Genomic DNA, 25,336 nt, shown 5'->3' on the forward strand with positions numbered 1-25,336 from the left:
AATATTTTGTAATATTAATATTTTTGTAATATTTTACTTTCTATTGTGGCGGCATCTATTGGATAACAAATGAAGCAAAATATTGTGAAAAAATATTTATTATTTATTTTGTGTAATAAAAATATTTTCTATTGTGGCGGCATCTATTGAATAACAAACGAAGCACAATATCATGAAAAAATATTTATTATTTGTATTTTGTAATATTAATATTTTGTAGTATTATATTTTCTATTGTGGCGGCATCTATTGAATAATAAAGGAAGCAAAATACCAGGAAGAAATATTTTTTATTGATATTTTGTATTATATTAGCCTATGCAAAAATCTCCTACGGTCTGTGATTCTATATGGCGGTGATTGCTGGATTTTTAATAAAAACGAGAACAAATTGCTGATTTTTGAGAGAGGGATACTTAGAATAATTTTTGGTGCAGTCTATGAGAAAAGCAAATGGCGCACCCTTTACAATCATGAGTTATATAACAAGTATAAAAAACCAGTCATAGTTCGTGTTATTAAGGCCAATCGCAATCGATGGCTGGGACACCCTTATAGATCTGAAGACTTGAAAAATAACTTTTTTAAACCAGAAGGTAGAAGAAAAAGTGGTCGTCCACTGACTAGGTCGCTGGACGCAGTTGGGAGGGACCAAAAGATAACAGGAATAACTAATTGGAAGGCCATGGTACAGAATAGATCAAGATGGCAAAAACTTGGATCGGCCTTGACCTGTCATGGGCTGTAGTGCCCAAGAAGAAGAGGAATTTATATTTTTCAATATAAATATTTTCGATTGTGGTGACATCTATTGAATAACAAAGGAAGCAAAATATTAAGAAAAAAATATTTATTATTTATAATTTGCAATATTAATATTTTGTAACATTAATATTTTGTAATATTAATATTTTTGTAATATTTTATTTTCTATTGTGGCGGCATCTATTGGATAACAAAGGAAGCGAAATATCAAGACAAAAATATTTATTATTCATATTTCGTAATATTAATATTTTCTATTGTGGCGACATCTATTGAATAACAATGAAAACGAAATATCAAAGAAAAAAATATTTATTATTTATATTTTGTAATATTAATATTTTGTAGTATTATATTTTCTATTGTGGCGGCATCTATTGAATAATAAAGGAAGCAAAATTCCAGGAAGAAATGCTTTATATTTTGCTTTAAGAAATGCTTAGGAAGAAATGCTTTTATGCTTTCTATTTATTATCGCACTTAAAAAAAGCTATCAGAGCATCTGGAATCAATGTAAGAGGCACTATTTTTCAAGGATCTACGCAAATTCTTGCTTATGCAGGTGCTCTTGATATTATAGGAAGATCTAGACAATCAGCAGTGGAGAACTTCAAAGTTCTTGAAGTAGCAGCTTATGAAATGGGGCTACCCATTAATGCTGACAAAACTAAATAAATGGATATAAACAGAGGACTCACAAAGGCAATATCCTTGCATGTGAATGATTATGAATTTGAAGTTGCTGATAAATTGAAACATCCTGAGACTTCTGTAACCTACAAAAATGATGTTAATACCGAAATCGATAGCCGCTTAGCAATGGCAAACGAGTGCTACTTTGATTTAAAAAGCCAACTGAAAAGTAAATTTCTTAAACAGAAGACAAAAATTAGCCTATGCAAAATTCTCCCACGGCCTGTGATTCTATATGGCGGTGAGTGCTGGATTTTTAATAAAAACGAGGAGAACAAATTGCTGATTTTTGAGAGAGGGATACTTAGAAGAATTTTTGGTGCAGTCTATGAGAATAGCAAATGGCGCAACCTTTACAATCCTGAGTTATATAATAAGTATAAAAAAACCAGACATAGTTCGTGTTATTAAGGCCAATCGCAATCGATGGCTGGGACACCCTTATAGATCTGAAGACTTGAAAAATAACTTTTTTAAACCAGAAGGTACAAGAAAAAGTGGTCGTCCACTGACTAGGCTGGACGCAGTTGGGCGGGACCAAAAGATAACAGGAATAGCTAACTGGAAGGCCATGGTACAGAATAGATCAAGATGGCAAAAACCTGTCATGGGCTGTAGTGCCCAAGAAGAAGAAATATTTATATTTTTTAATATAAATATTTTCGATTGTGGTGACATCTATTGAATAACAAATGAAGCAAAATATCAAGAAAAAAATATAACTTTTATTATTTATATTTCGTAATATTGATATTTTCTATTGTGGCGACATCTGTTGAATAACAAATGAAGCAAAATATCATATATATAATTTGTAACATTAATATTTTCTATTGTGGCGACATCTATTAAATAACAAAGGAAGCAAAATATTAAGAAAAAAATATTTATTATTTATATTTTGCAATATTATTATTTTGTAACATTAATATTCTGTAATATTAATATTTTTGCAATATTTTATTTTCTATTGTGGCGGCATCTATTTGATAACAAAGGAAGCGAAATATCAAGACAAAAATATTTATTATTCATATTTCGTAATATTAATATTTTCTATTGTGGCGACATCTATTGAATAACAGGGAAAACAAAATATCAAAGAAAAAAATATTTATTATTTATATTGTGTAATATTAATATTTTGTAATATTAATATTTTGTAATATAAATATTTTGTAATATTAATATTTTGTAATATTTTATTTTCTATTGTGGCGGCATCTATTGGATAACAAATGAAGCAAAATATTATGAAAAACTATTTATTATTTATTTTGTGTAATAAAAATATTTTTTATTGTGGCGACATCTATTGAATAACAAACGAAGCAAAATATCATGAAAAAATATTTATTATTTGTATTTTGTAATATTAATATTTTGTAGTATTATATTTTCTATTGTGGCGGCATTTATTGAATAATAAAGGAAGCAAAATACCAGGAAAAAAAATTTTTTATTGATATTTTTTAGTATTAATATTTTCCATTGGGGCGACATCTATTGAATAACAAACGAAGCAAAATATCAAGAAAAAAAACATTTATTATTTATATTGTGTAATATTAATATTTTGTAATATTAATATTTTGTAATATAAATATTTTGTAATATAAATATTTTGTAACATTAATATTTTCTATTGTGGCGTCATCTACTGAATAACAGAGAAAACAAAATATCAAAAAAAAATATTTAATATTTATATTTGGTATATATTTTGGTTAGTATTGAGACTTTCCATCTTTTTATTAACTTTAAGGCAGCATACGACAGTATCAAACGAAATAAGTAGTATGGAAGCAATGGAGGAATTTGGTATTCCCTTGAAGCTTATTAACTTGACAAAGGCAACACTAAGAATACTCTCAAGTGCAAAGTTAAGTTGCAAAATGAACTCTCCGAGCCCTTCTACACTGATAGAGACCAAAATTAAAAGTCACGACTTGCTCATATGTGATTCACTATCGTTGACCCCCATTTTTTTTCCACTTGACATGAACCCCTTGCAGGTTGTCTTCTACCCCTGAGGGTCGATAGAGACCACTTAGGGAATCACTGACTTAAACTTTATAAAGGTAATATGACTTGCTTCATACTTATTTATATTATATTATGGTAGACCGAGCTTCCTTGTTTCTGCAAGATAAATCTTAGCTATAAATCAATTGTTGAACACCTTTTTTTTAAAAAAGAACTGTTCTTTTAGCACTAGGTTTACGAACACGCGTCAATTTGACGCATGAACGAATGTATATAACAGCACTTACTGAAGATGCCTACTTACTCTGGACAGCAAATATATATTTTAAAGTGGTAGTTTATCAATTGTGACTCTTGGTTTTATAAATTCAATTTAGTAGATTTTTATCCACTACTATTTTTAAATAATTCGCATGCTTATATAATTCACCTCTTTGTATTTGCAAATTTTACTTAGTAGTTATTTACCGATTTTTTGAAAATTTATTTTGGCGTGTCCGGAGCAGTTGGTATCTTCCAAACATAGAAGGCATTGTATTTATTTACTATAAGAAAGAAATTTAAAATATGAGATATATATTTATGAAATATTCCAGTATTTTATTTTTCAATACTCGAACTAAGAAACTGAAACCTTCAAAATCTAACATCAATTGACATTCTGCGTTTGTTCTTCCTATTATTGCTCATCGGCAACAGTTGTTTATCGCTTGTTTCATTTGAGATAACGGATCGAAGTACTGTTGGTACATTCCTATTTATTAGTAATGTGGTGTTTGCATGTATACTCAAAATTTTGTCTAAATTACGATCGAAGGTCAAATTGGCGCATATCCGTCGAGATAGTTATACCACTAAGATAATTTCAATATTTCAACGCTTTTGAAGAAAATAGACTTCAATATATTTACCTCGATCAATGGATAAAAGTCATTACCAGAGATAAAATAAAAATGCAGGCCGAGATAGCCTGGTCGGTAGGGCGCTGGGCTCATGTCCGAGAGTTCATGGGTTCGAACCCCGCCTGTCGAAGACTATTTATCGTAAAGTGACTGATGCACGTTAAATCTGTTGAGTCGCAAAAGTCCTCCATGTTTCCATAACAAATCAAGACCTCTGGGGGTACTGGATTGGAGATCGATCGTTCTCCGATTCAAGTCAAAATTACGATCTGTGGATGAATGAATGGTTGTATGAATGGGTCCGCCCTATAAACGGTTGCGACGTATGGTGTGGCAGAAGTCGAATTCTAGGCCATCGATGGCGCCACTGAAAAACAAGAAGCGCACACTCTGCCTTAAATTTGCTCGGTTTCACCGAGCAGGCTTGTCCGTGAGGCAAGTGACATTAGAAACAACAAAAATAATGTAATAAATAAAAATGCAAGCGGGTTTTGTAATTTTCCTTATAAAATTCGAAATGCGTCAAAATGACGCTTCCCGTAAATCTGGTGTTAAAGAGACGCTATAAGACAAAGTGAGTTAATTACAAAAAAAAAAAATGCTGAACAGGTGACAAGCACGCATTTATTTCTATAAATTTTTTTCTTAAAATTAAAAATTAGCTCATTTTGAGACTAGATATATTTATTTAAGTAATTAAATGTGCTGGCGAATAAAACGTTTTTAAGATACACTTTATTTTCCTATCACTTTTTAACTCTTTTAAGAACTTTACGAATCTTGTGCAAGTTTGAAATAAATAGAGGCGAAATTGGATCGTCATAGAGTAAACTTGTTTCCGAGTTATCAAAGGTAGCACTCATCGGATCGGAATGGAACTCACCGGAAGGATCAAATCCATGACCTCTTGGATATGATCCTATCAACCAGGCCTTTTAAAAATTTAAACTTTATTAGTGCCCAAGAAAAAGATTAAATAAATGAACAAGGAATCAAAATAAGGCAGGTAAATTTCAATTTTTAGTTGCTAAGCGCTTGCATTTAATATTTTTGCCTTAAATTTCTTAGCATAATTTTTTTTAACCGTCGTTAAACAGCCGACCCAATTCACGGGTTTACGACTACTGATGTTCAACTCCGTAGCCTTGTAATTTTGAACCCAATACAGAAGACAAGGGAACTCTTGGATCAAGTATTGGGAGAAATTTACCCTCGTGTAGGACTTTTTGATGGAACAAACCCGTATTTGCGTGACATGGAGAAGAAAACCCCCCACGGTTAGCCTGATGAAAAGGGAACTAACCCGTGATCCGTCTGCCACTGAGGATATTTTACGTCAGCGCTGAAGTTATTGTGGGCCGAGTGCAGATATATCATCCAGCCGTCACTGGAATTCATCTCATTAGTAGGTGAACGCTCTATCGTCATATCTGAGGGCTTTATTTAGTCACCTTTCAGCAACAATACAAAATCCTAGCCTAAAATCAGTGCCTGATTATCGCCTAGGCCCTGTAGGCACGGGCCCACACTTTCTGGGGGGCCTCAAAAATTAATAAAAAGTTCACAATATTACTTTTTTTTAATACTGAAAGAAATAGTTTTTCTCAAAAAAGGCATTTTTTTACTTCAAATTTTCTTTATATTGTGATAAACCGAACTCGTGTAAACATTGCACTTATCAAATTCCAAAGTGCAGCTGAATTTTAATTGGTGCAATTTTTACTCCAACGGCTTAAGCAAATGCAAAGTCTCTTATTAATGATTAGTTTCAACAAGAACTAAAAGCTTATTCTTAACAAATATGTAAAGCTGTAGATGGAAGGCTACAATCTTTAAAATAATTCAACTAATCAGTGAATTTTTCCATTCAGTGCAAATTTCCATGATGGAAAATGCTACTTTAATACTATGATGATTAACCATCAAGAGAAGTTTGACTCTCATGAACCAACAATCCATGATGATCTGTGGTGGTTCATGCTGGTTTAATGGGAATTCTTTGTTGGTCCATCAGAACAATTTGCTTTGTTTTTTATGTTGGACCATCAAAAATTATGTTGAACCATCCCGAATTTCTTCATTGCGGGATGACGGTTATTCATGATCGTTCCAACATTGGATTTCTACGACACTATGATGGAAATTCGTGAAGATTCAACAAGAACAAATCAGGTTGATGTTGGACCAGCTATTCTTAGGTTGGACCGTCATAAATCGATCCGAATTCTTACTAATTGTTGGTTACCATCAAAAAAATATAATGGTTCTTGATGGAATTATTGATGGTTGCCATCAAGATTATGTTGGTCCATCAATGGAAAACCATCAGAAATTTTAACTAGGAATATCTCAGCGGCAAATGATTATCCTATTTTGAATTGGGAGACCATGAATTCAGTTTTCTAATATCTAGATACTATTCCACTCATTCGTTGCCATAGTTACCAGTCAATTGCAATTTACGCTTTTCTGTCTCGCTAAGCGTACAATAGTTTTTAAATAAAAATACTTTATAACACAAAAATATCCACTTTTATATTTAAAGTTATCAAGAGAATTAGAAATAATGTAAAGTTAATGTAGGTGATGGAGATTTGTGGGGCTTTTAGAATTGAATTTATTGATCTTCTACTGTATATTACTTATTAAAAAAAATTATTTTAGATTGTCTAAAATAAAATTTCATTTCAGTATACCATGATACATCCATTAACACAGTAACATGCATCCATTAACATAGAGAAGTATTTTCAACATCTATACATGTAAGCTCTAAATGCCTTATAATATTTCAATGCTATTTATTACAATTTAAATACTATTCATTATAATTTTAAACTTTATATTGTTTCAGCACATGGTTGAACAAATTTTCAAGAATCCTGCATTGTGAGTATGTTTATTGCCTTCATAATAATTATTATGGTATAGATTATTAAACTATATGTAACAGTGAATATTTCAAGTAACTAAAAATGTTCTTTCAGCTATTATTTTATTCTGTAATTAAATGAAAAAGTTATGTGTTTGCGATATATTTCTATGCAGACTTGTTCTAATGTGAAACAGTCAATCAGTTAAAAGTGTTTAACTATAGTCATAATATTTTTGTAAATACAAAACCTCTTTTGGTTTGATAAGATAGAGTGTGTCTATATTTCAGATTCTAGCACATTCTTTTCTTGCTAATACTGCCACCTCCCCCATATTTGCAACAATGCTAGTAGAATATCTTCTAAAAAGGATGGAAGAAATGGATGTAAGTAATATTTACTGTGATAACTTTTTCAAATAATTTTGTTTATTCTTTTTCTTTAATTTTTTTTTTTGCAAAAAATTATTTTAACACATGTGTCTCACAAAATTAAATGTGTACTGGTGAACTTTCAAAGTACAAAATAATAATTACCACATTAAAAGTGATAAATGCTTATATATTTACTTATTATGAAGCATAACTATTAACACTTATCTATTTAGCATTATCTGCATTGTCATTGAACAAATGTTACAATTTTTTTATATATTCAATTCCTTTATAATCAGTTATTTTCTATGATGTTTAAACAAATAATTGTCATTTGGGTACTGATGATAGACAACAAAATGATACATTTTTATCATGTGAACGTATATTTGTTAAGTAGGAATTTCGTTTAAAATATTTTTTGTAAAATGAATTTCTTAAGGTTTTGTGATTAACAAATATATTTTTTACATGAATAAAAAAATTTTACATGTATTCTGCAAATTTTATTTTCAAACAAGTGAACTTATTTCATAACATTATATATTCTTCAGAGCAAATATGGACAGATCTAACTTGTACTTGAAGCTTTTTGAACTGGTTTTTGGATCAGTGTCTTTGTTTCCTGCTTAAAATGAGGAAATGCTAGAAGTAATTTTTACATTCTTTAATAATTACTTGTATTTAAAAAAATATTTTAAATATACTTTTTTGTTGTTGCTTTTAATTGTTAAAGTAACCTTTTTTTTCTCCCCTTTCTAGCTCTATTTACATCAAATAGTAAATAGATCCATGGAGCTAGCTTTAAGTGCTAAGGAACCATATAATTATTTTCTTCTTTGTAGAGCCTTGTTTCGGTCTATAGGAGGTGGTAGTCATGATTTGTTGTATCAATAATTCTTACCTTTATTATCAAATTTATTGCAAGATAAGTAAAATAAGTTTTTTTTATTTATTTATTCGTCACAATTTTTTTCTCTCTATTATTTAGAAAATTTGTTTTTATTCTATCAGTTCATAACTTTAAAAAAATTCTAATTACATCTTTTGCTTATGCTTTTCTGGGAATAGATGATCTTAAAAATTTAAAAATATATTTGTGGAATCGTTAAAATGAAATTAAAATTTAGTTATATTTCTCATGAATTAAAGGTATTATTAAATTTGGTATGATAATTTTGGCAATGGTGTTTTAAACAATTAACTGACCACACCTGTTACACTCTCATCTGCCACTCTTTTGTCTTAAGGACTGAAATCATTCTTGAGAAAAGATCAACGGGCTGAATTCTCTCCTAGAATTAATATTTATTTGTAATTTTTTTAAATCAAGTTTTCAAAACAAACTTAAAAAAAAAATTTTTCTTTAAAAAATACAATAATGCATGTGAGAATAAATAAATAAAAATAATCTTTTTATGAAAATTTTGTTATTTTTCTTAATAATTGCAAATGATATCACACCACAACAAAAGAATGTAATGGACTTCAACATCTGCTTGTATGAACAAAATTTGTATTGTTGAATCTGCTACAGTTAGTGACTTTTCCAAAATTTTGAGGTGCTGGGTAACTCTCCTTTCCTTTTAAGTTTAAAAATTGCCTGTATTCTGTAGCAATGCTTAAAAAAATTTTCATTTCACCTTAATAGAGTTAAAACATTCCTTTATTTCTGTGTAATCGATTTCTTGTACTGTTTTTTTTTTTTTCATTTGAAAATTATTAACTTTAGTATTGTAAATATTTAAGAAATTTTTCTTAAGCTGTTGTAACCATTTTGGTATGTTATATTTAAATGCTCTTGCCCTTTTATGGTATAACGTTATTTATATTTACATGAAATATCTGCAGCATTTTTTGATTTCAAAATTTTTACTTTGTCTTTTACCAACTTAAAAATGAGCTAAAACCTACCTTCAATTTAAGTAAAAAAAAAAAAAAAGAAATCTATTAGAGCCACTCCTTGACTATAATTTGTTTTAACCTCCCCAACATACTGAGCATAAATTTAAACAATTTCTTGTTACAACTTTTTCAATCCTTCTTGTATGTTTACTTAATCTTTATAATTTTTTCATTCTTTCATTTATATTTGTTAAACATTTAATGATTTACTGTGTTCTATATTTTTCCTATTCTTGTTGCTAATAAATTATAATTTTTAATAAATTTTTTTATTTTATTATGCATGGTTTTTTGTCATCTTTTCATTTATTTTATTTATATCTTTCATGATCAATTGTATTTGGAGGTTTTCTAAATACAAAATCTCTGAAACAGTTTCTTCAAATAACCTTCAATTTTCTTTATTAAAAGTAAATCACATTTAAGTCCAATAAGTTATTTAGGGATATTTTCAGAACTAAAAATATATTTTAAAAATATCCTATACATTGGTTTAATTTAAAACAGTTTTAAAAAAATTTTCAAAAATAATAATTTTTTTAAGGTATTAAGAAATGATGCCCTAATAGTATTTTTTTATTTGCCTATTTTTTCAAAAATTTTTGTTTAGAGTGAAGTTTTTAGTATAGTTTTTTGTTTGATTATAAAAATTAAATGGCATTTTTTTTAAAGAAATACATTACTTTAAAGTATTAATTTATCATTGCAATATTTCTAAAAAATGTAGGTCTGATATTTGAAACAGAAATTACAAAATGTTATACTTGGAAATGTTAATTTTATATTTAATCATTTGATATGAATATTAAACAATATAAAGCAAAGATTTTAATAAATAAAGGGAATAATTAGTTTAAATGAATAAAATAGTACCTTTTTTAAAAATGCAACCAGGTTTATATGTTTCAAATACACCGTAAAATGTTTGTTAATTTATCCTCTTGGTGTTTTTAATAATAATCAATGAAGCTTATAATAATATGGTTTAACTACATAATTTATTAACAAATAAGTATTTATTCTGTGAAAATTATTTTTCTTCTTGAATTTTACAGATTTTTAATTAAGAAATATTAGTCTTTTTTAATAAAGGTTTGTTATAATATTAATAGTGTATTGTTGTGGAGTTACATGAAAAAGGTCAACATTTAATTAATAATTCTATAATTAGTTTAATGTAACAAATCAAACCAAAAATTACATATCCTAAAATAAAATTTAATTTAGCAATTAACATAAAATCTCCATATTTATATTATATACATAGTAAATATGTACATAACATTATAAAAAGTTATATACATAATAAAAAACCGACTTGATGAAGCTAATAGGGCTGTCTGTGGGCTGAGAAGATTTATTAAATCTAATTTTCTTTCTAGAAAAACAAAGTTCTTAATTTACAAAACTCTTGTCAGGTTGATTTTGACCATATGCTTCTGACAATGACAAAACTGGAAGAAAATTATAATCACTAATATTTGAGAAATATGAAAACAATAACTGGAGATTTAACTTTAAACTGTTCACGATTTATAAACAACCTGATATTATTAAATACATAAAAATGAATTGGATGGCCCATGTGATTTGAATGAGTGATGTCAATACAATAAATAAGATATTGCTCTTTAGACTCTCTGGGACAAAAAAGTGGGGAAGTCGCAGAGTCTGATTTTATTGCAATTAATGAAAAGAATTGGAGATCAAAGATAAATCAGAAGTCGTGAAGGAGAAATCTGCAGATGAAGGCATTGGGCTGTCTCACCAACTATGATGATGATAATTGATATTTATGTGCAAGTCATATAATTCGCGCTCAACCGAAGCTAAATTTTTACGGTTTTCTCTAAAGAAAAAATTTAAAATTAAAAAGAATTTTATCAAATTTGTAGTTGGAGAAAAAAAATATGTTTTTAAGAATATGAATTAAGGATAAGATTTCCTGCGCCTACAATGATTTAAGAAATTAAAGTGATTTTGATTTAAGAGAGTTTGATAATATTAAGTTCATACTAAATGCTGTCAAACTAATTTTTCTTTTTGGATGATACAATATGCAGGATATGTTTAAAAGAATTTTTCTTAAATTAAAAAAAAGAGAGAGAGAGAAAGAAAGCGCTGTTACACCTAAACGCGATTAGATGTGTATTATTTTATTACCATCAGGGAAGGGAACACCATCAAGAAGAGCTCAGTATTTTAATTATACATTTACGCATACATTTTTACAATAATGAGTAACAACATAACATTGACTAAAATAGAAAGTAACTTAAAGTTTTACCCATTAAACTGATTGGGGTAAAACGGGAGCCAGGGAAGGCTTGGGTTTCTCTATCTTGCGTCATCTCACTGTACCTATACATGATATAAAGCTAAAAGAAAATTACTATTTACCTTAGATTTTAATGATAGAATCAGCACAAGATAAATCTTAATTTATTCTCTTATTCTGTAACTTACACTATTGCTACTATTTTATCAAATTTTGCTAAATTGTTAAAGCATGCAGATCTATGTGAGGAGAAGAAGTTCAGTATTCCAAAAAACGAAGTTCTTAAATTACAAGAAACTTGAAACAGATAGATTTTGCAAGGATGAGAGGAGCTTTAAATGTTTTGGAAACAAAACTGTACCATGCAAGAAATAGTCTGTTCGAAAAATTGATTGCTGCAGAGTGACAACTGATGTTAAGCAGAAAACGATTGAAAATCCACCAAAACAGTTGAGACGACAGTTTGCTTAAAAAAATCGAAGTGAAAAATAACGCCTAGTAATGAAACTAGTTTAAGAAATAGGAAACCAGGTTGCTGTATAATTTAGAAAACCTAAAGTATTATCTGGATGATATGGAAATAATGTAGAGGTACATACTTGCTTGCTAAAAGTGAAGCATTGGTAGATAGCATGATGAAAAAGAAAACGGAAAAACAAGCGGAGGTAAACTACATAAGCCATTATATATAAAGTAGAAAACAAAAAACGAATTAAACATCAAGATGCAGGTAGAGTTATAAAACGTAAAATGATGGTTAAAGAAGATACTAAGGAAAATGACAAATAAAGGGTAGTCTCTGAATAACAAAGAAAAGATCATAAAATCCTATTTGGTCCATTTGTCAGTGCTGCGCTTGCAGGCGTAAAACTTACCTGTCTTCGAATTGGTCACACCCGGTTGACACACTTTCATTTTCTGTTTGAAGAATCTCCCCTCCTCAATGCAATAACCAATCGTTTCACGTGCTTCGGGAGTTCGATTTTATGGATACAAGATTTGTTGGATGGCAAAAGATAAGTAGAAATATAAGGTCAAACTTTAAGTGCTCTAGTCTCTAAAAGTATAAAAAAAAAAGTTTTTAGTCTCTAGATTTACAACGAAAAAAATACAGTAACTAAAATATGAGGGTCTAAAAAATGAGAAGAATCAAAAAATAAAAAAAACGTTAGAAAAAATGATGATGGATCAAAAAAGTAGTCGGTATATGAAGAAAAATTTGCGAATTTGAAACACTTACTTAAAAAGATATAGAAAAAACTCGATGTTGGGGGCATGATAGTTAGGATAAAAAATGGCGAGATGTAAAATTAAATATCTCGTTGTCGGGGTTGAAAAAATTTGTCGCATGAACCAGTAAAAAAAAATTATAATCTAGATGATTAATGTTGACGAAAAATGTAGATTTAGAAAATAGATGATGGAAGTATAAAAAAAATGTAGAGAAAATTCTGGATTTAGAAATAATGAACTCATGATACAAGTCATGAAATTTAAAAATTAGCGATCATAAATGTTAATAGTAACAACAGAATTATTTACCAAAATTTCTAGTGAGAGACAAAATTAGAAACAAAAATTAGAATTACCAGAAAATATAACAAAATAAAATTTTTTGGCTGAGATATGCTAAATATATGCTAAACGAAGTTCCATATTACGTTAGTTATAATTTTTACTTCTATATAGTTCTATGATGGTATAAAAGTTGAGTTATTTATTTGTGTATGGACTTAAAAAATTATCATACATTATGTTACTTCGTATATAGTTACAATTTGCACATATATTAGTTTTATGAGATTAGCATGTTATGTGTGGCATTATTAATGATAGCTGGCACTCACTCAAATCATAGTATGCATGTGATTCATAAGTTTAAAATGACGCAAACGAACTCTTCAATGGAGAAAGATTACCCAGAAAAGATGCGTGTTTTTTCCTTTTCGGTGACACGTAAACTGTAAAAAATATTCTTTAAAATTGACGGTTTTAAACCGGCAGTTGGGTTGGTTGTGGAAAACAGTAAAATTAAAACAGTGTGGAAAAGTAAATCCGTAACTTCAACTGCTTTTTACCAAATGCGTACAAGTTTTTTCCGTAAAAGTTACAAAGTAAATCCATAGTCACAACTGTATTTACCCAAACAAAAACAAGTTTTCGACGCAAAAATTATGAAAGAAGTCCGTACCTTCAACTGCTTTTGACCATAACAGAACAAGTTTTTCCCGTAAAATTTAAAAAGAAAATCCGCAGTCACAACGGTGTTTTACCAATCAGGGACAAATTTTTCCGCAAAAGTAAACAAGAAAATCCGTAGCCAATATGAAAACAAGTTTTCCTAAAATGAACAAGTTTTAGCTGTATGTTTTGAAATATTTATATGAATGCATTTAATCAGTGAAGCAAATCACTTGAACCATTCTTTTTAACAATATGAAAACAAGTTTATTGTGTATGTCTTATAGTTTTAAACTATTTGCAGAAAAATATTTAATCAGTGAAGTAAAAATTTTTTCCATAGTATAAATTTTATTAAGTTTTTATTTTTAAACTATGTGGAATTATTGACGTCACAATCTGTTTTTTTTTTTTTTTAATTATTTTTTTTAAACAACAAAATACCACATGTTTGCAAAGAATAAGTTTATTATGTCATGTATAATTGTTTACAAAATTATATGAAATAACTGAAGTTGCTAGGCATTGTTTAAAAAAAAAGATACATATACATGTAATAATGCACATAATGCAAAGTACACTGAATGATGAAACACAATTGATAAAATAAATCATATGAGTTTTTACGAAAACCATAAATTTTCACAAATGCCAATGAAATCGTTTAAAAGTTATGCACACTTATATTTTTAGCTAAATAATTTGTTTACCACTATTTTGATTCACACATTAAAAACTAATTATGGCATATATACATATATAATTACACAAAATGTAAAGTTAATTAAATGATAATACATAATTTATAAAATAAATCATTTAAGAGTTTTGAAGAAAACCAAAAATATCAATAAAATCGTTTAAAAGTTGTACACATTTATATTTTTACCTAAATAGTTTGTTTACTGCTATTTCGATTCACACATTAAAGACTAATGAATCATCTTATATTTATCTCAGAACAATAATTTTATTTAATTCAGGATAAAATAATCTGTCATTTAAACATGATTTCATACAAATTAGTGCCCTACTTTTAAAGTAAATGGAACTATTTTGCAGTTTTTTGATCAGTGGATTTGTGTAATGCTGAGATATGATATCGGGCAGCTCACTCTCTTAAATTTTAATCAATAACAGTTGAATATTTTTTCAACATTTGATAATAAATTTTGACTTTCACCTCTTCCTTTGAAGATCAGATTAGTCTGTTCAAAATCTTTTAACAGAAACTTATTAATTATTAGGTACATTTCAATTAAAAAAAGAAAAGAAAAGAAAAGCGGTTTATCTCACATTGATTAAAGACAGATTTGTTTCTATTTCAATGTAAGAATGATTAATAAAACTCAAACTTTCTTCTTTTTTTTTTTACTTCTTCCGTAAAACATAAAGGGAAGAATAAAATTAAAAGAAAAAAATGATTTCATTTCATTATTGCTTTATTTCGCTCTTACCATTTTACACTACTTACGAAAGTTAACAATAAAAATCACTAATTTGCATGTATTTTTACAGTAAGTACAGGAATTTATAAAATTTGTCAAATGATAAAAGTACACCTTTTTTTTTATTCTTTCTTTTTACTGATTTCATTACATAAATTATTCATTTTTTCCCCGGTTTGTTGTAATTTTATGCTGCTTCATACTAACAATCAATTTACAAATGCTACCAATCATTTTAGCAAACTATAAATGCTTATAACTTATAAACCCTTTTACTGATTCCAGTATAACTGATACTTTCGAAATTAGTATTAAAAATAGAATGGCAAGGAAATAAGAAAAGAATAAAGAAGGTTAAAATAAAAATACAAATAAATACAGTATAAAATCACTATTGACACCATTCAAAGTCCATTAGCTTTTTTAACAACAATAAAACTTTTGGATTTACGGTTCTTTTTTTTTCTACGTTCTTTACTATCCATTAAAGCCTTCGATCCTTTATCGGGGTTCACCTTTAGGAAACACCTGCACAATAAATGAATATTCATTTTGTTAATTAAGTTCAGATTTAAAATTATTAATAAAAAAGTCAGAAATTTTTATTATTTGCTTGATAGTATGCGTTTTGGAAATTTTTTTACCCCTACAAAATTTGGCAATTTCAGTCTTTAGACAAACTAAAATAATTTTTATTTAAATTTCCTTCAGTATATAATGTTTTATCCACTACTACTATGCTTTCAATAAATAAAAAAGTTACTCAAAGTAAATAAAATAATAATTTATAAAGATTTAAATTGAGGAAAATATACCCGTGTATTTCTACGAATAACACTATCCTTTATAAAAACAGAAAAATGAATATATTTTATTTTTTACCTTTGAATAAACTCCAGGGTTCTACAAGCCATCTCAGCGTACTCAATGCTTAAAATGTAGTATGCAGCAAACTTTTTTGCCCCTTTGAATTTCTTCATTTGACGTTATTGTCGACTGCAACCATATAGGAGTTTGCAAAAAAATCATCACCTGAAAGTTGAGCAGAAATTAATAATGCAATTATATTATCAAAAATGATTATTTTAAAGCTAAAAATGAAATATATATTTTAGAAAATAATTGTAATAAGCTCGTATAATAATACATAGTTCACTTATTTATTGCTGAGTGACGGTGAAAAGATTGCATTTATATTAAGCATTCTGTTTTTAATTTGAACCAATTGCTTAACCTATATATAAAAATTTTTAATTAATGCCGTCATTTCTGTAACCGCACAAGTTCAACTTTTACTATCCATTAGAAGCTTTTTTATAGTGGTGTTGCCATCCGACGTACTTTTAAATGTTTGAGTTTTTAATAAATGCCACATGAAGGCTTGGCCGAGTCGGACGCCTTTGCGCTCCACTCTCTGGGGGGAGGGGATATGTCGCTTCGACGAGTTCGATTTTTTGGGGGGTTGGGTGTAAACTAAAACTTATAGTTACACTTAGTTTAATTACAAATGTCATCAAGTTTTATTTTAAACTGTTACAACTACAAGGCGCATCCAGAAAGTAAGTTTCCCGAATTTTTTTAAAAAAAAGAACTCACACTTTCAGGAACATATTTTTTGGCAACAAGTACAGCAATGTTTCAGCTATTTTTCAACATAGACGCCACTACAATTGAGACACTTGTCGTATCGTGGGATCAACTTTTGTATCCCTCTGTCGTAGAATCCTGCCACCTGTGAATGGAACCAGCGTGTGACAGACGTCTACCGTTACTGTAAAACACTCCGGAAATTGTGACGTGCCATTCAAAAGAAGAGTCGTGGAATGCTTACTGCAGGTGTTGCGCTCCTCCATGACAATGCTTGCCCACATACGGCACGAGACTCAGCAGCTGTTTTGACGGAATTTGGCTGGCAGTTGTTTGATCATCCAACCTACAGCTCTGATATTGCTTCCAGCGATTTTTAAATTTTCTTGCACCTCAAGAAATTCCTGTAATCCTGTGAGCATTTCGGCAACGATGAAAAGCGGAAGACGTCTGTCACACGCTGGTTCCATTCACAGGCGGCAGAGTTCTACGACAGAGAGATACAAAAGTTGAATCCACGATACGGCAGGTGTCTCAATTCTTGTGGTGGATATGTTGAAGAATTGCTATACTTTTTGCCAATAAATATGTTCCTGAAAATGCGAGTTCTTTCTTTTTATAAATTAGGGAAACTTACTTTCTGGATGCGCCTCGTATATTATTTGCAATAAAACTATGTTGGCATTGTGTTTCTGCGAAAACTAATGAGCCTCTAACATAGATGCAAGATATATCCTTTTATATTTGTAATGGATAGGTAAGGAGAATAATGTAATGTGGTGGATAGGTAAGGAGAATAAGCCCGACAATTAGATGCTTTGATGTTAGCTGACTTTTCTGCATGATTTAGAAGTTATATGTAATTAAGACTTTATTTGCATACTCTTTCTGATAATACTCTATAGCTATATGTCAATGTGGTGTCAACCATTGAAACTGTATTGGTGCTACTATATGGTACCCTAATATTTTAAGCTAGTCTTATTAATCATTGATTTAAAAAAATAAGCAGTTCAATAAACAGTGTTTTCATCTCAGAAAAAAAATGGGTGAGAATTTCTCCCCCTTTCTCAAAAACAGGGTGAGATTTCAAAAAGTTAAGTGAGACTTTAAAAATTGGTGAAATTGCCAACAACTCTTTCTGTTTCTCCTTCAGGCTTTAATGTTTTTCACCAATTGGCAACACACTTGGCTGCCAATTCAAACATCCAAAATTTGCTGAAGCAATAAGCTCTACACTAGTGCTTGGGTTTTCTCTCTTCTACATTTACACAAAAAGAATGACAAAATTACATTTACACAAAAAGAATGACCAAATTACATTTACACAAAAAGAATGACAAATTTACATTTACACAAAAAGAATGACAAAATTACATTTACACAAAAAGAATGACAAAATTACATTCACACAAAAAGAATTAAAAAAACTACATTTACACAAAAAGAATTAAAAAAACTACATTTACACAAAAAGAATGACAAAATTACATTTACACAAAAAGAATGACAAAATTACATTCACACAAAAAGAATGACAAAATTACATTTACACAAAAAGAATTAAAAAGAACTACATTTACACAAAAAGAATGACAAAATTACATTTACACAAAAAGAATGACAAAATTACATTCACACAAAAAGAATGACAAAATTACATTTACACAAAAAGAATTAAAAAAACTACATTTACACAAAAAGAATGACCAAACTACATTTACACAAAAAGAATTAAAAAAAACTACATTTACACAAAAAGAATTTAAAAAACTACATTTACACAAAAAGAATGACAAAACTACATTTACACAAAAAGAATTAAAAAAACTACATTTACACAAAAAGAATGACAAAATTACATTTACACAAAAAGAATTTAAAAAAACTACATTTACACAAAAAGAATGACAAAATTACATTTACACAAAAAGAATGACAAAATTACATTTACACAAAAAGAATTAAAAAAACTACATTTACACAAAAAGAATGACAAAATTACATTTACACAAAAAGAATTAAAAAAACTACATTTACACAAAAAGAATGACAAAATTACATTTACACAAAAAGAATGACAAAATTACATTTACACAAAAAGAATGAGAAAATTACATTTACACAAAAAGAATTAAAAAGAACTACATTTACACAAAAAGAATGACAAAATTACATTCACACAAAAAGAATGACAAAATTACATTTACACAAAAAGAATTAAAAAAACTACATTTACACAAAAAGAATGACCAAATTACATTTACGCAAAAAGAATGAGAAAAATACATTTACACAAAAAGGTCACCAATGCTGGGAGAGTTGTTACCGACCATGTCAACCGTCATCTATGAAAAGGTCCCCCAACATAGAATCGAGTTAACATGTCTTATATACTAGTGAATTGGAATTATATTTTTGTAGTGGTAGATACACTACAAGGACATTGAAAAAATATAAAAACGTTGATCACAAATCAAAAATAAATATGACAGATGCATGCACACAAAAACAGGCACGTATAAATTAGAAACACAACACTGATATTTATGTGACACTGTAAACTAATTCACCGTAATACATATGACACCGTGAGTTACATATATGGGGCAAAGGACGCCTAAAAATTTACCGGCAATTCAAAGAACCTTTTAATGACGAACAGAATTAGAAAAAAAATGAAGGTTTTGCAGCGTTCTATTCAGCTCAAAAGAAAATAAACCACATAAAAATTGAAGCAAAATTCGTCAATCTATGTGTAGCAATTTATTTTTTCTAAGCCACCATCATTTCCACGCGACAACAACGCAGCTAAGTCCGCGAGATCAAAATTAACACTACGAAACAAATATCACATGCAGCAAAAATGCTGGGTAGTCTGAGAAAAAAATTAACACAACGCTTGTACAAATATTTTATTTAGAATTTTCTGATATGCAACAGAAAACATTGTTCTTAAGTTTTCTTTGCTAGCTTAGCTGTTTATTGATGAACTTTCTAACAAATTTCAAAATTTAATATAAAAATACATTTTTGATTCCCTAAGCAGAACATAGCAGCCTAAAATTCATATATCTTTTTATGTTCCTATAACTGGTCTTTCAAATCAGTTAGGAGAACCATCTGTTGACGAATTTCGTAAAGAAATTTTAAATTTGATGAAAAATACTAATTCGAAATACTTCTCTATTCTCACAACTGAATTAGCATTAAATTTTACTCAAAATTGTTCCAGTATTTATACATCTTCGAGTCACAAACGAGAAATATCCTACGGGATTCAATCTTAGTGACATTTTTGAGTAAAAATATTAGACAGTTTATTTTATTGAGTTCGGAAGCTGTTACCGTGCATAGCAAATAGAAATTTTTTAAGTTGATCCGTATAAATACGTAATCAAGTGCTCTTCGCATGGATAACAGGACAGATTAAAAGTTGTTATATCGTTTAAGTTCAAAACAGTGTTTCTATAAATTTTTTATTTGTCTTTACTTCAGATATTAAAAAAATAATATTAAGCTAGTCCCTTTAAATATAATATTTTAAAACTTATAAATTCTTTGCATTACGATTGATTCATGTGTTGGACAATAGAATTTGGTACTGATTTGAATCAACAGTTGTTTCTATCGAAATAAATTAAAATTATAATGGATAATTGTTTTTTAAATTTCAGTTTGTTTTGTTTCACTATGATATGCCATAAGTTAAACATTTCTTGTAAAACCTAACGCATTCATTACTAAGGAAGTAAGATTATCCAATTGAAGAAAACATTTCTTTTGGAGTTACTTCAAATTTACCATAGTTTAAAGTATCTATAGCAATTAACAACGTATGCAATGTAATTATATGAAAGCTATAATAAGTTTAATTATTTACTTATTACAATTTTCGTATAGTTCATTAATGAGAAAGAATAATAAATTTTTTTCTATCACATTTGGTAAACGAAAAATAGTGGTAGTTAAGCAAACTTATTTTAAATTTTTTTGAAATTTCAAATTTATTTAATGCATTTGATTCGAGTCACATGATTTGCAATTAAGTCGTTTAAGTCATGATACTCCGATCAATGATCCAAATTACTAGATTTGAAATGAGATTTGAATCACTGATCCGAATCACATAATTTGAATAGTGATGTGAATCACTTCATAAGAATCTGATAATCAGATCATTTGATTTGAAACAATGATTTGAATAAATTAATTCGAATTATTGAAGAAAATGACGATTCGAATAATTTATCTGAATCATTTTTATTCGAAAAGCGATTCAAATCACATGAGTTGAATCAGTGATCTGAATCATGTGATTCAAATCACTTATTTGAGTCACTTGATTTGAATAGTGATCCAAATCACTTATAAGAATCAGTGATTTGAGTAACTAATTTCGAATCAATGATCTAAATAGTGATTCGAATCACTGATCTTAATTGCATAATTCGAATCACTGATCTTAATTGCATAATTCGAATCACTGATCTTAATTGCATAATTTGAATCATTGTTCCAAATCGCATAATTTGAATCATTGTTCCAAATCCCATAGTCTGAACCCTTGATCCGAATCGCATAATTTGAATCATTGATCCGTTGATCTGAATCTCTTGATTCGAATAGTTTATCTGAATAACATGATTCGAGTAACTGATTAGAATCAAGTGAATTAGAACGAAGATTCAAATTAACCCTTTACCTGCAGAGTAAAATTGACGTGATTCTCTCCCCAGTGCCACCGTTTTTCGCTCAGCTGCGCTTTGTTACGCGTTCTGGTAGGGGAAAAAGATGCACGCTTTGCAATTTAAAAACAGTTTACTTTCACAAGAAAAGAAAAAAAGAGAATTTATAAAACTATGATGTGCCAATCAAGAAGAAAAGTTTGTTAAATAAAGATGACCAGTGTAGATGGACATTTATTTGTTGCCTTGAGTGTGGGGATTCTTCGATCTGACCAAGAGACGAGTAAAATAATGGATACAGTATGTCTGAAAGAGAGAGATGGATGAAGAAATTTGTATCTCAAAGACATTACCTGCTTCATCTACTCAGAAGGGTATCCTTTAAGAACGAAAATCATACTAATGGAGTTTTAGTTAAAACATGTGTCTAATACACATCTAAACATTTCATAGCTTGTTCAATCGTAGCCTATATTAAATTTAATGTTGCTTTAATAGGGGAAATTTTATTGGTGTTGTTGTAGTTAATTTATGGGCTATTGGCGACGGATCTGGGAAACATCTCTGAGGATGATCAGCAAGACATGCCTTCACAGTCTTGATTCTCTGCAGAGGGAATGGCACCTCCCCTTCGGTAACCAGACGACCTGCACCCGAAGTCGAGAACTTTACGGTAGAACAGCTTAACGAGGACTGATATGGCGCATCCTCGGTCTCTAAGCAGAGTGATCAAGGTGGTCACCCTACCCGCAGCCAGTGATGCTTGACTTCGGTGTTCTACGCGGAACTCTGTAAAACCAGTCCACTGCGGGACACTTTATTGTCGGAAAGCAACAACTTTGAATGCATGATGTTCCAACTTCACGAAAAGGTAATTTTCACCATTAGAAAAGGTAAATAAAAGACCTTACCTTTATTTGGATGAGTGCCTTCTTTCCGATATCAGGGATTAGGCTGTGTTCTTATAGAGAATTTATATAAATTACAAGCACCTAAATCTTTCATAAGAAACTCTACTCGATTTTATAAATGAAAAAAGATATTTTAATTAATAACATTTAAATGTAAAGCACATAGACGAACAAAACTAAAAGAAAACAAACAGAGCAATTCAAAATAACGTCTTTGCTTTCACATTGTTGTAAAGCTAGCTGAAATCATTTACGAGTAATACTGTTCTAAGTTACTTTTTATTCTCGGTTTTCCGACACATGATATTAAGGGTCAACTTGAACGGTGAGAGTCTCTGAACCTTTAAAATTGGCTACATATGATTTTCTAATGTAATAGTGGACGCCACTTCAGATCGATCCGCTCTACAACCCCCGAGATAGCTTGTCTCTAACGATTTTTTTTAACATTAAAAGTCGATTTTTTTTTCATAAAAAACTACTATCATTTTGTTCATAAAATGTGCAAGTTTTATATTTCTAGAGAGGAACATTTTGTTAATATGTTAATCATTGCATAATGAAAGATTAACATAGGATTTATATGTTTGAAGGATAGGGCTTATATGCCCTTATATGTTTGAGGATAAATCAGCAATATTTGAAGAAAAAAAATTTAAACTTAGAAATACAAAACACGTTTGATTCAATAAAAAATAATAATTGATGAGAAGACATTTTACTTGTTAATGATGAAAAACGATAATCTTACATCACTCTAACAGCTCAAATTGGAAGCTGTTTTATTATCCAGGGTTTTATTTTTCTACAGGCAGCATTATTAGAATTTCGATGTACATGTTAGCATTTATAACTAGTAACATCTAATCTTATTTATTCATTTTTTTTTCATATTTACATTTATTCATATTCACTTTAGACATGAAGTAAAGCACGAGTTTATAAAATGAAAATCGCACAAGAGATGAATTAAGTTTTCTACAACTATAGATAAGCAGCCATTATTTGAAGCAAGAAAGTTGAAAAATCGCGATTAAAGTGATTAGAATTGCTACAACTTGCTACAAATGAATTGAACAAAAGAATAAAATTCGTGATTTTTAAAGAAGGCTTTCCTTTCCGCGTGATTTTTAAAAACTTATTTATCAAAATTCGTTTAAAAATTTATTTATTGTTTTCGTTAATATCTATTATTTACAAAATGTTATGATTTCACAAAACAAGAAGAATAAAAATCGGGATATTTAAATAGCTTTCTTTTCCACACTATTATTTTTAAATATTTTTTTAATGTAATTAAAATATCAATATTGTAGATTTATTTCGTAACATTTTTAATCCCTTTTGCTCTCAGCACTATTATAAAACATAAAGTAAATTAAATATAGAATTTCTTTAGAAATTTTTTTAGTGTGTTTATTATTAAAATTTATTGATTATTTACAGCATAATTAGTAAATTAGTGTGATTTAATGCAGCCTGCAGCCACATGCTAGGAACTGAACAAGACGAAGAACAGCATTCTTTTCGTCATTCTTTTTTTAATATTAATTTAATTAGCAATTTAATTGTAAATTGGATGTTTCATAATTACGAGATCCACAATTTTTTTTTTTTTTTTTTTTTTTTTTAATTCTTGACAATGTAGAGAAACTACACATAGGTAGTCTTAAAGTACCATTTAAAAAAACAAACTTATTAAAGATTGACGCAATGTAGCATAAAAATACTTAAAAGCAAACTTTTTAATACATTTTAAAAGTATTCGCTTTTCATTCCATACCCTTTTTCACTTGCAATAATAAAATTGTATATTAATTATTTAATTATAACAAAAAATTTATGAACTCAAAGGACGGTGTTATTTTTTGTAATAATTGCATAAAATTTCGTAAGCTTAGCTCGCATATTATGAAAATACGGAAATTTTCATAAAATAAATAAATAATAAAAACTTGTTATACGATTTTTTTCCTAAAACATCAAATATATTCAATAAAATAAAAGTTTTAGGAGCAATTTTTCATTAACAAGCACGTTAAAAATAAACAAAAAAACTCCATTAAAATTGAGGAAAACATACATTTTTAAAGTAGTTCTTTCCCACCTGCGCTGACAAAAATATTTTTTCCTAATTTTGCAGTATAATTTTTTGAAAATTTTCATATCAGTTTTTCTTTCACGAGTTGCTAACTACAATTTTCGACAAAATTTTGAAAAAAAAGTTTTCTTTATTGTTTTTTTCCGCGCATGGGCAATATGAAAATAAATACTTAATACGTTCACATCTCGCTCAATTTTTAACGATTTTTTTTTGTTCAATTTTAAAATCATTATCTTGTAATAAATTTAAAATTGCTTTGAAACTTTTATTCAATTTCATTCAATATTTTTAAGCTATAGCAAAAAGCAGTTACAAAATAATCCTCAAATTGGGACAGTGTATGTTCCACATTTACATAACTGTAAGATTACGCAAATGTTGAATAGTGAAAAATTCTTTTGATTGAGGTATTACCTTTTATATGATGTTTACAGGAATGTAACGGTAATTAAAAAAAAAAGTTATGATATATTCTACAAAAGCAGAAATTAATACTTTAGTTTTTTTTAATGATACTGAATCTAATTTTATCGAAAAATCATTATTTTAATAACAACAACAAAAAGTTTATCTTACGTTACTCAAACTATTAGTACAGTAACATATTTGCAAGGATCTCTAAAGTATTATATTAAGTTTTA

The 25,336-nt window shown here is 28.7% G+C and overlaps 1 protein-coding gene and 1 long non-coding RNA gene across 5 annotated transcripts in view; one reads left to right on the plus strand and one right to left on the minus strand.

Moving 5' to 3' along the window:
- Positions 1–6,580: 6,580 nt before the first annotated feature.
- On the plus strand, positions 6,581–9,780 carry LOC147816173 (transcription-associated protein 1-like). Of its 2 annotated transcripts, XR_015431816.1 has the most exons (4): positions 6,585–7,111; positions 7,201–7,605; positions 8,148–8,244; positions 8,356–9,780. XR_015431816.1 is itself a non-coding variant. In XM_087158282.1 (3 exons), the coding sequence occupies exons 2-3, from the start codon at positions 7,564–7,566 to the stop codon at positions 8,488–8,490; spliced, it is 177 nt and encodes a 58-aa protein (XP_087014408.1). In that variant the 5' UTR covers positions 6,581–7,111; positions 7,201–7,563; the 3' UTR covers positions 8,491–9,780. The 2 variants fall into 2 exon arrangements, 1 of the variants encoding a protein (XP_087014408.1); XM_087158282.1 differs by lacking the exon at positions 8,148–8,244 and having other exon boundaries at positions 6,581–7,111.
- A 1,906-nt stretch (positions 9,781–11,686) lies between these two features.
- The window catches only part of LOC147816174 (uncharacterized), a 34,954-nt gene continuing 21,304 nt past the window's right edge, over positions 11,687–25,336 (minus strand). The window contains exons 3-6 of one of the 3 annotated variants that reach the window (XR_015431843.1): positions 16,288–16,437; positions 13,968–15,933; positions 12,652–12,833; positions 11,687–11,876 (exon numbers count right to left, since the gene is read on the minus strand). This is a non-coding gene — a long non-coding RNA (uncharacterized LOC147816174). Of the gene's footprint in view, positions 11,877–12,074; positions 12,834–13,967; positions 15,934–16,287; positions 16,438–25,336 lie in introns of those variants that run through there. The other 2 variants (XR_015431844.1, XR_015431842.1) reach the window with 2 other exon arrangements.

Source organism: Parasteatoda tepidariorum, chromosome 2 (genome assembly GCF_982258835.1).
Source record: "Parasteatoda tepidariorum strain Cologne lab strain chromosome 2, Ptep-v5.0, whole genome shotgun sequence".
NCBI classification, from domain to species: Eukaryota; Metazoa; Arthropoda; class Arachnida; order Araneae; family Theridiidae; genus Parasteatoda; species Parasteatoda tepidariorum.

Coding starts and splice junctions, on each gene's coding strand:
- LOC147816173 (XM_087158282.1), top strand. CDS start 7,564: ATGCTAGTAGAATATCTTCTAAAAAGGATGGAAGAAATGGAT. Junction 7,606..8,355: donor AAAGGATGGAAGAAATGGAT/GTAAGTAATATT, acceptor TCCCCTTTCTAG/CTCTATTTACATCAAATAGT.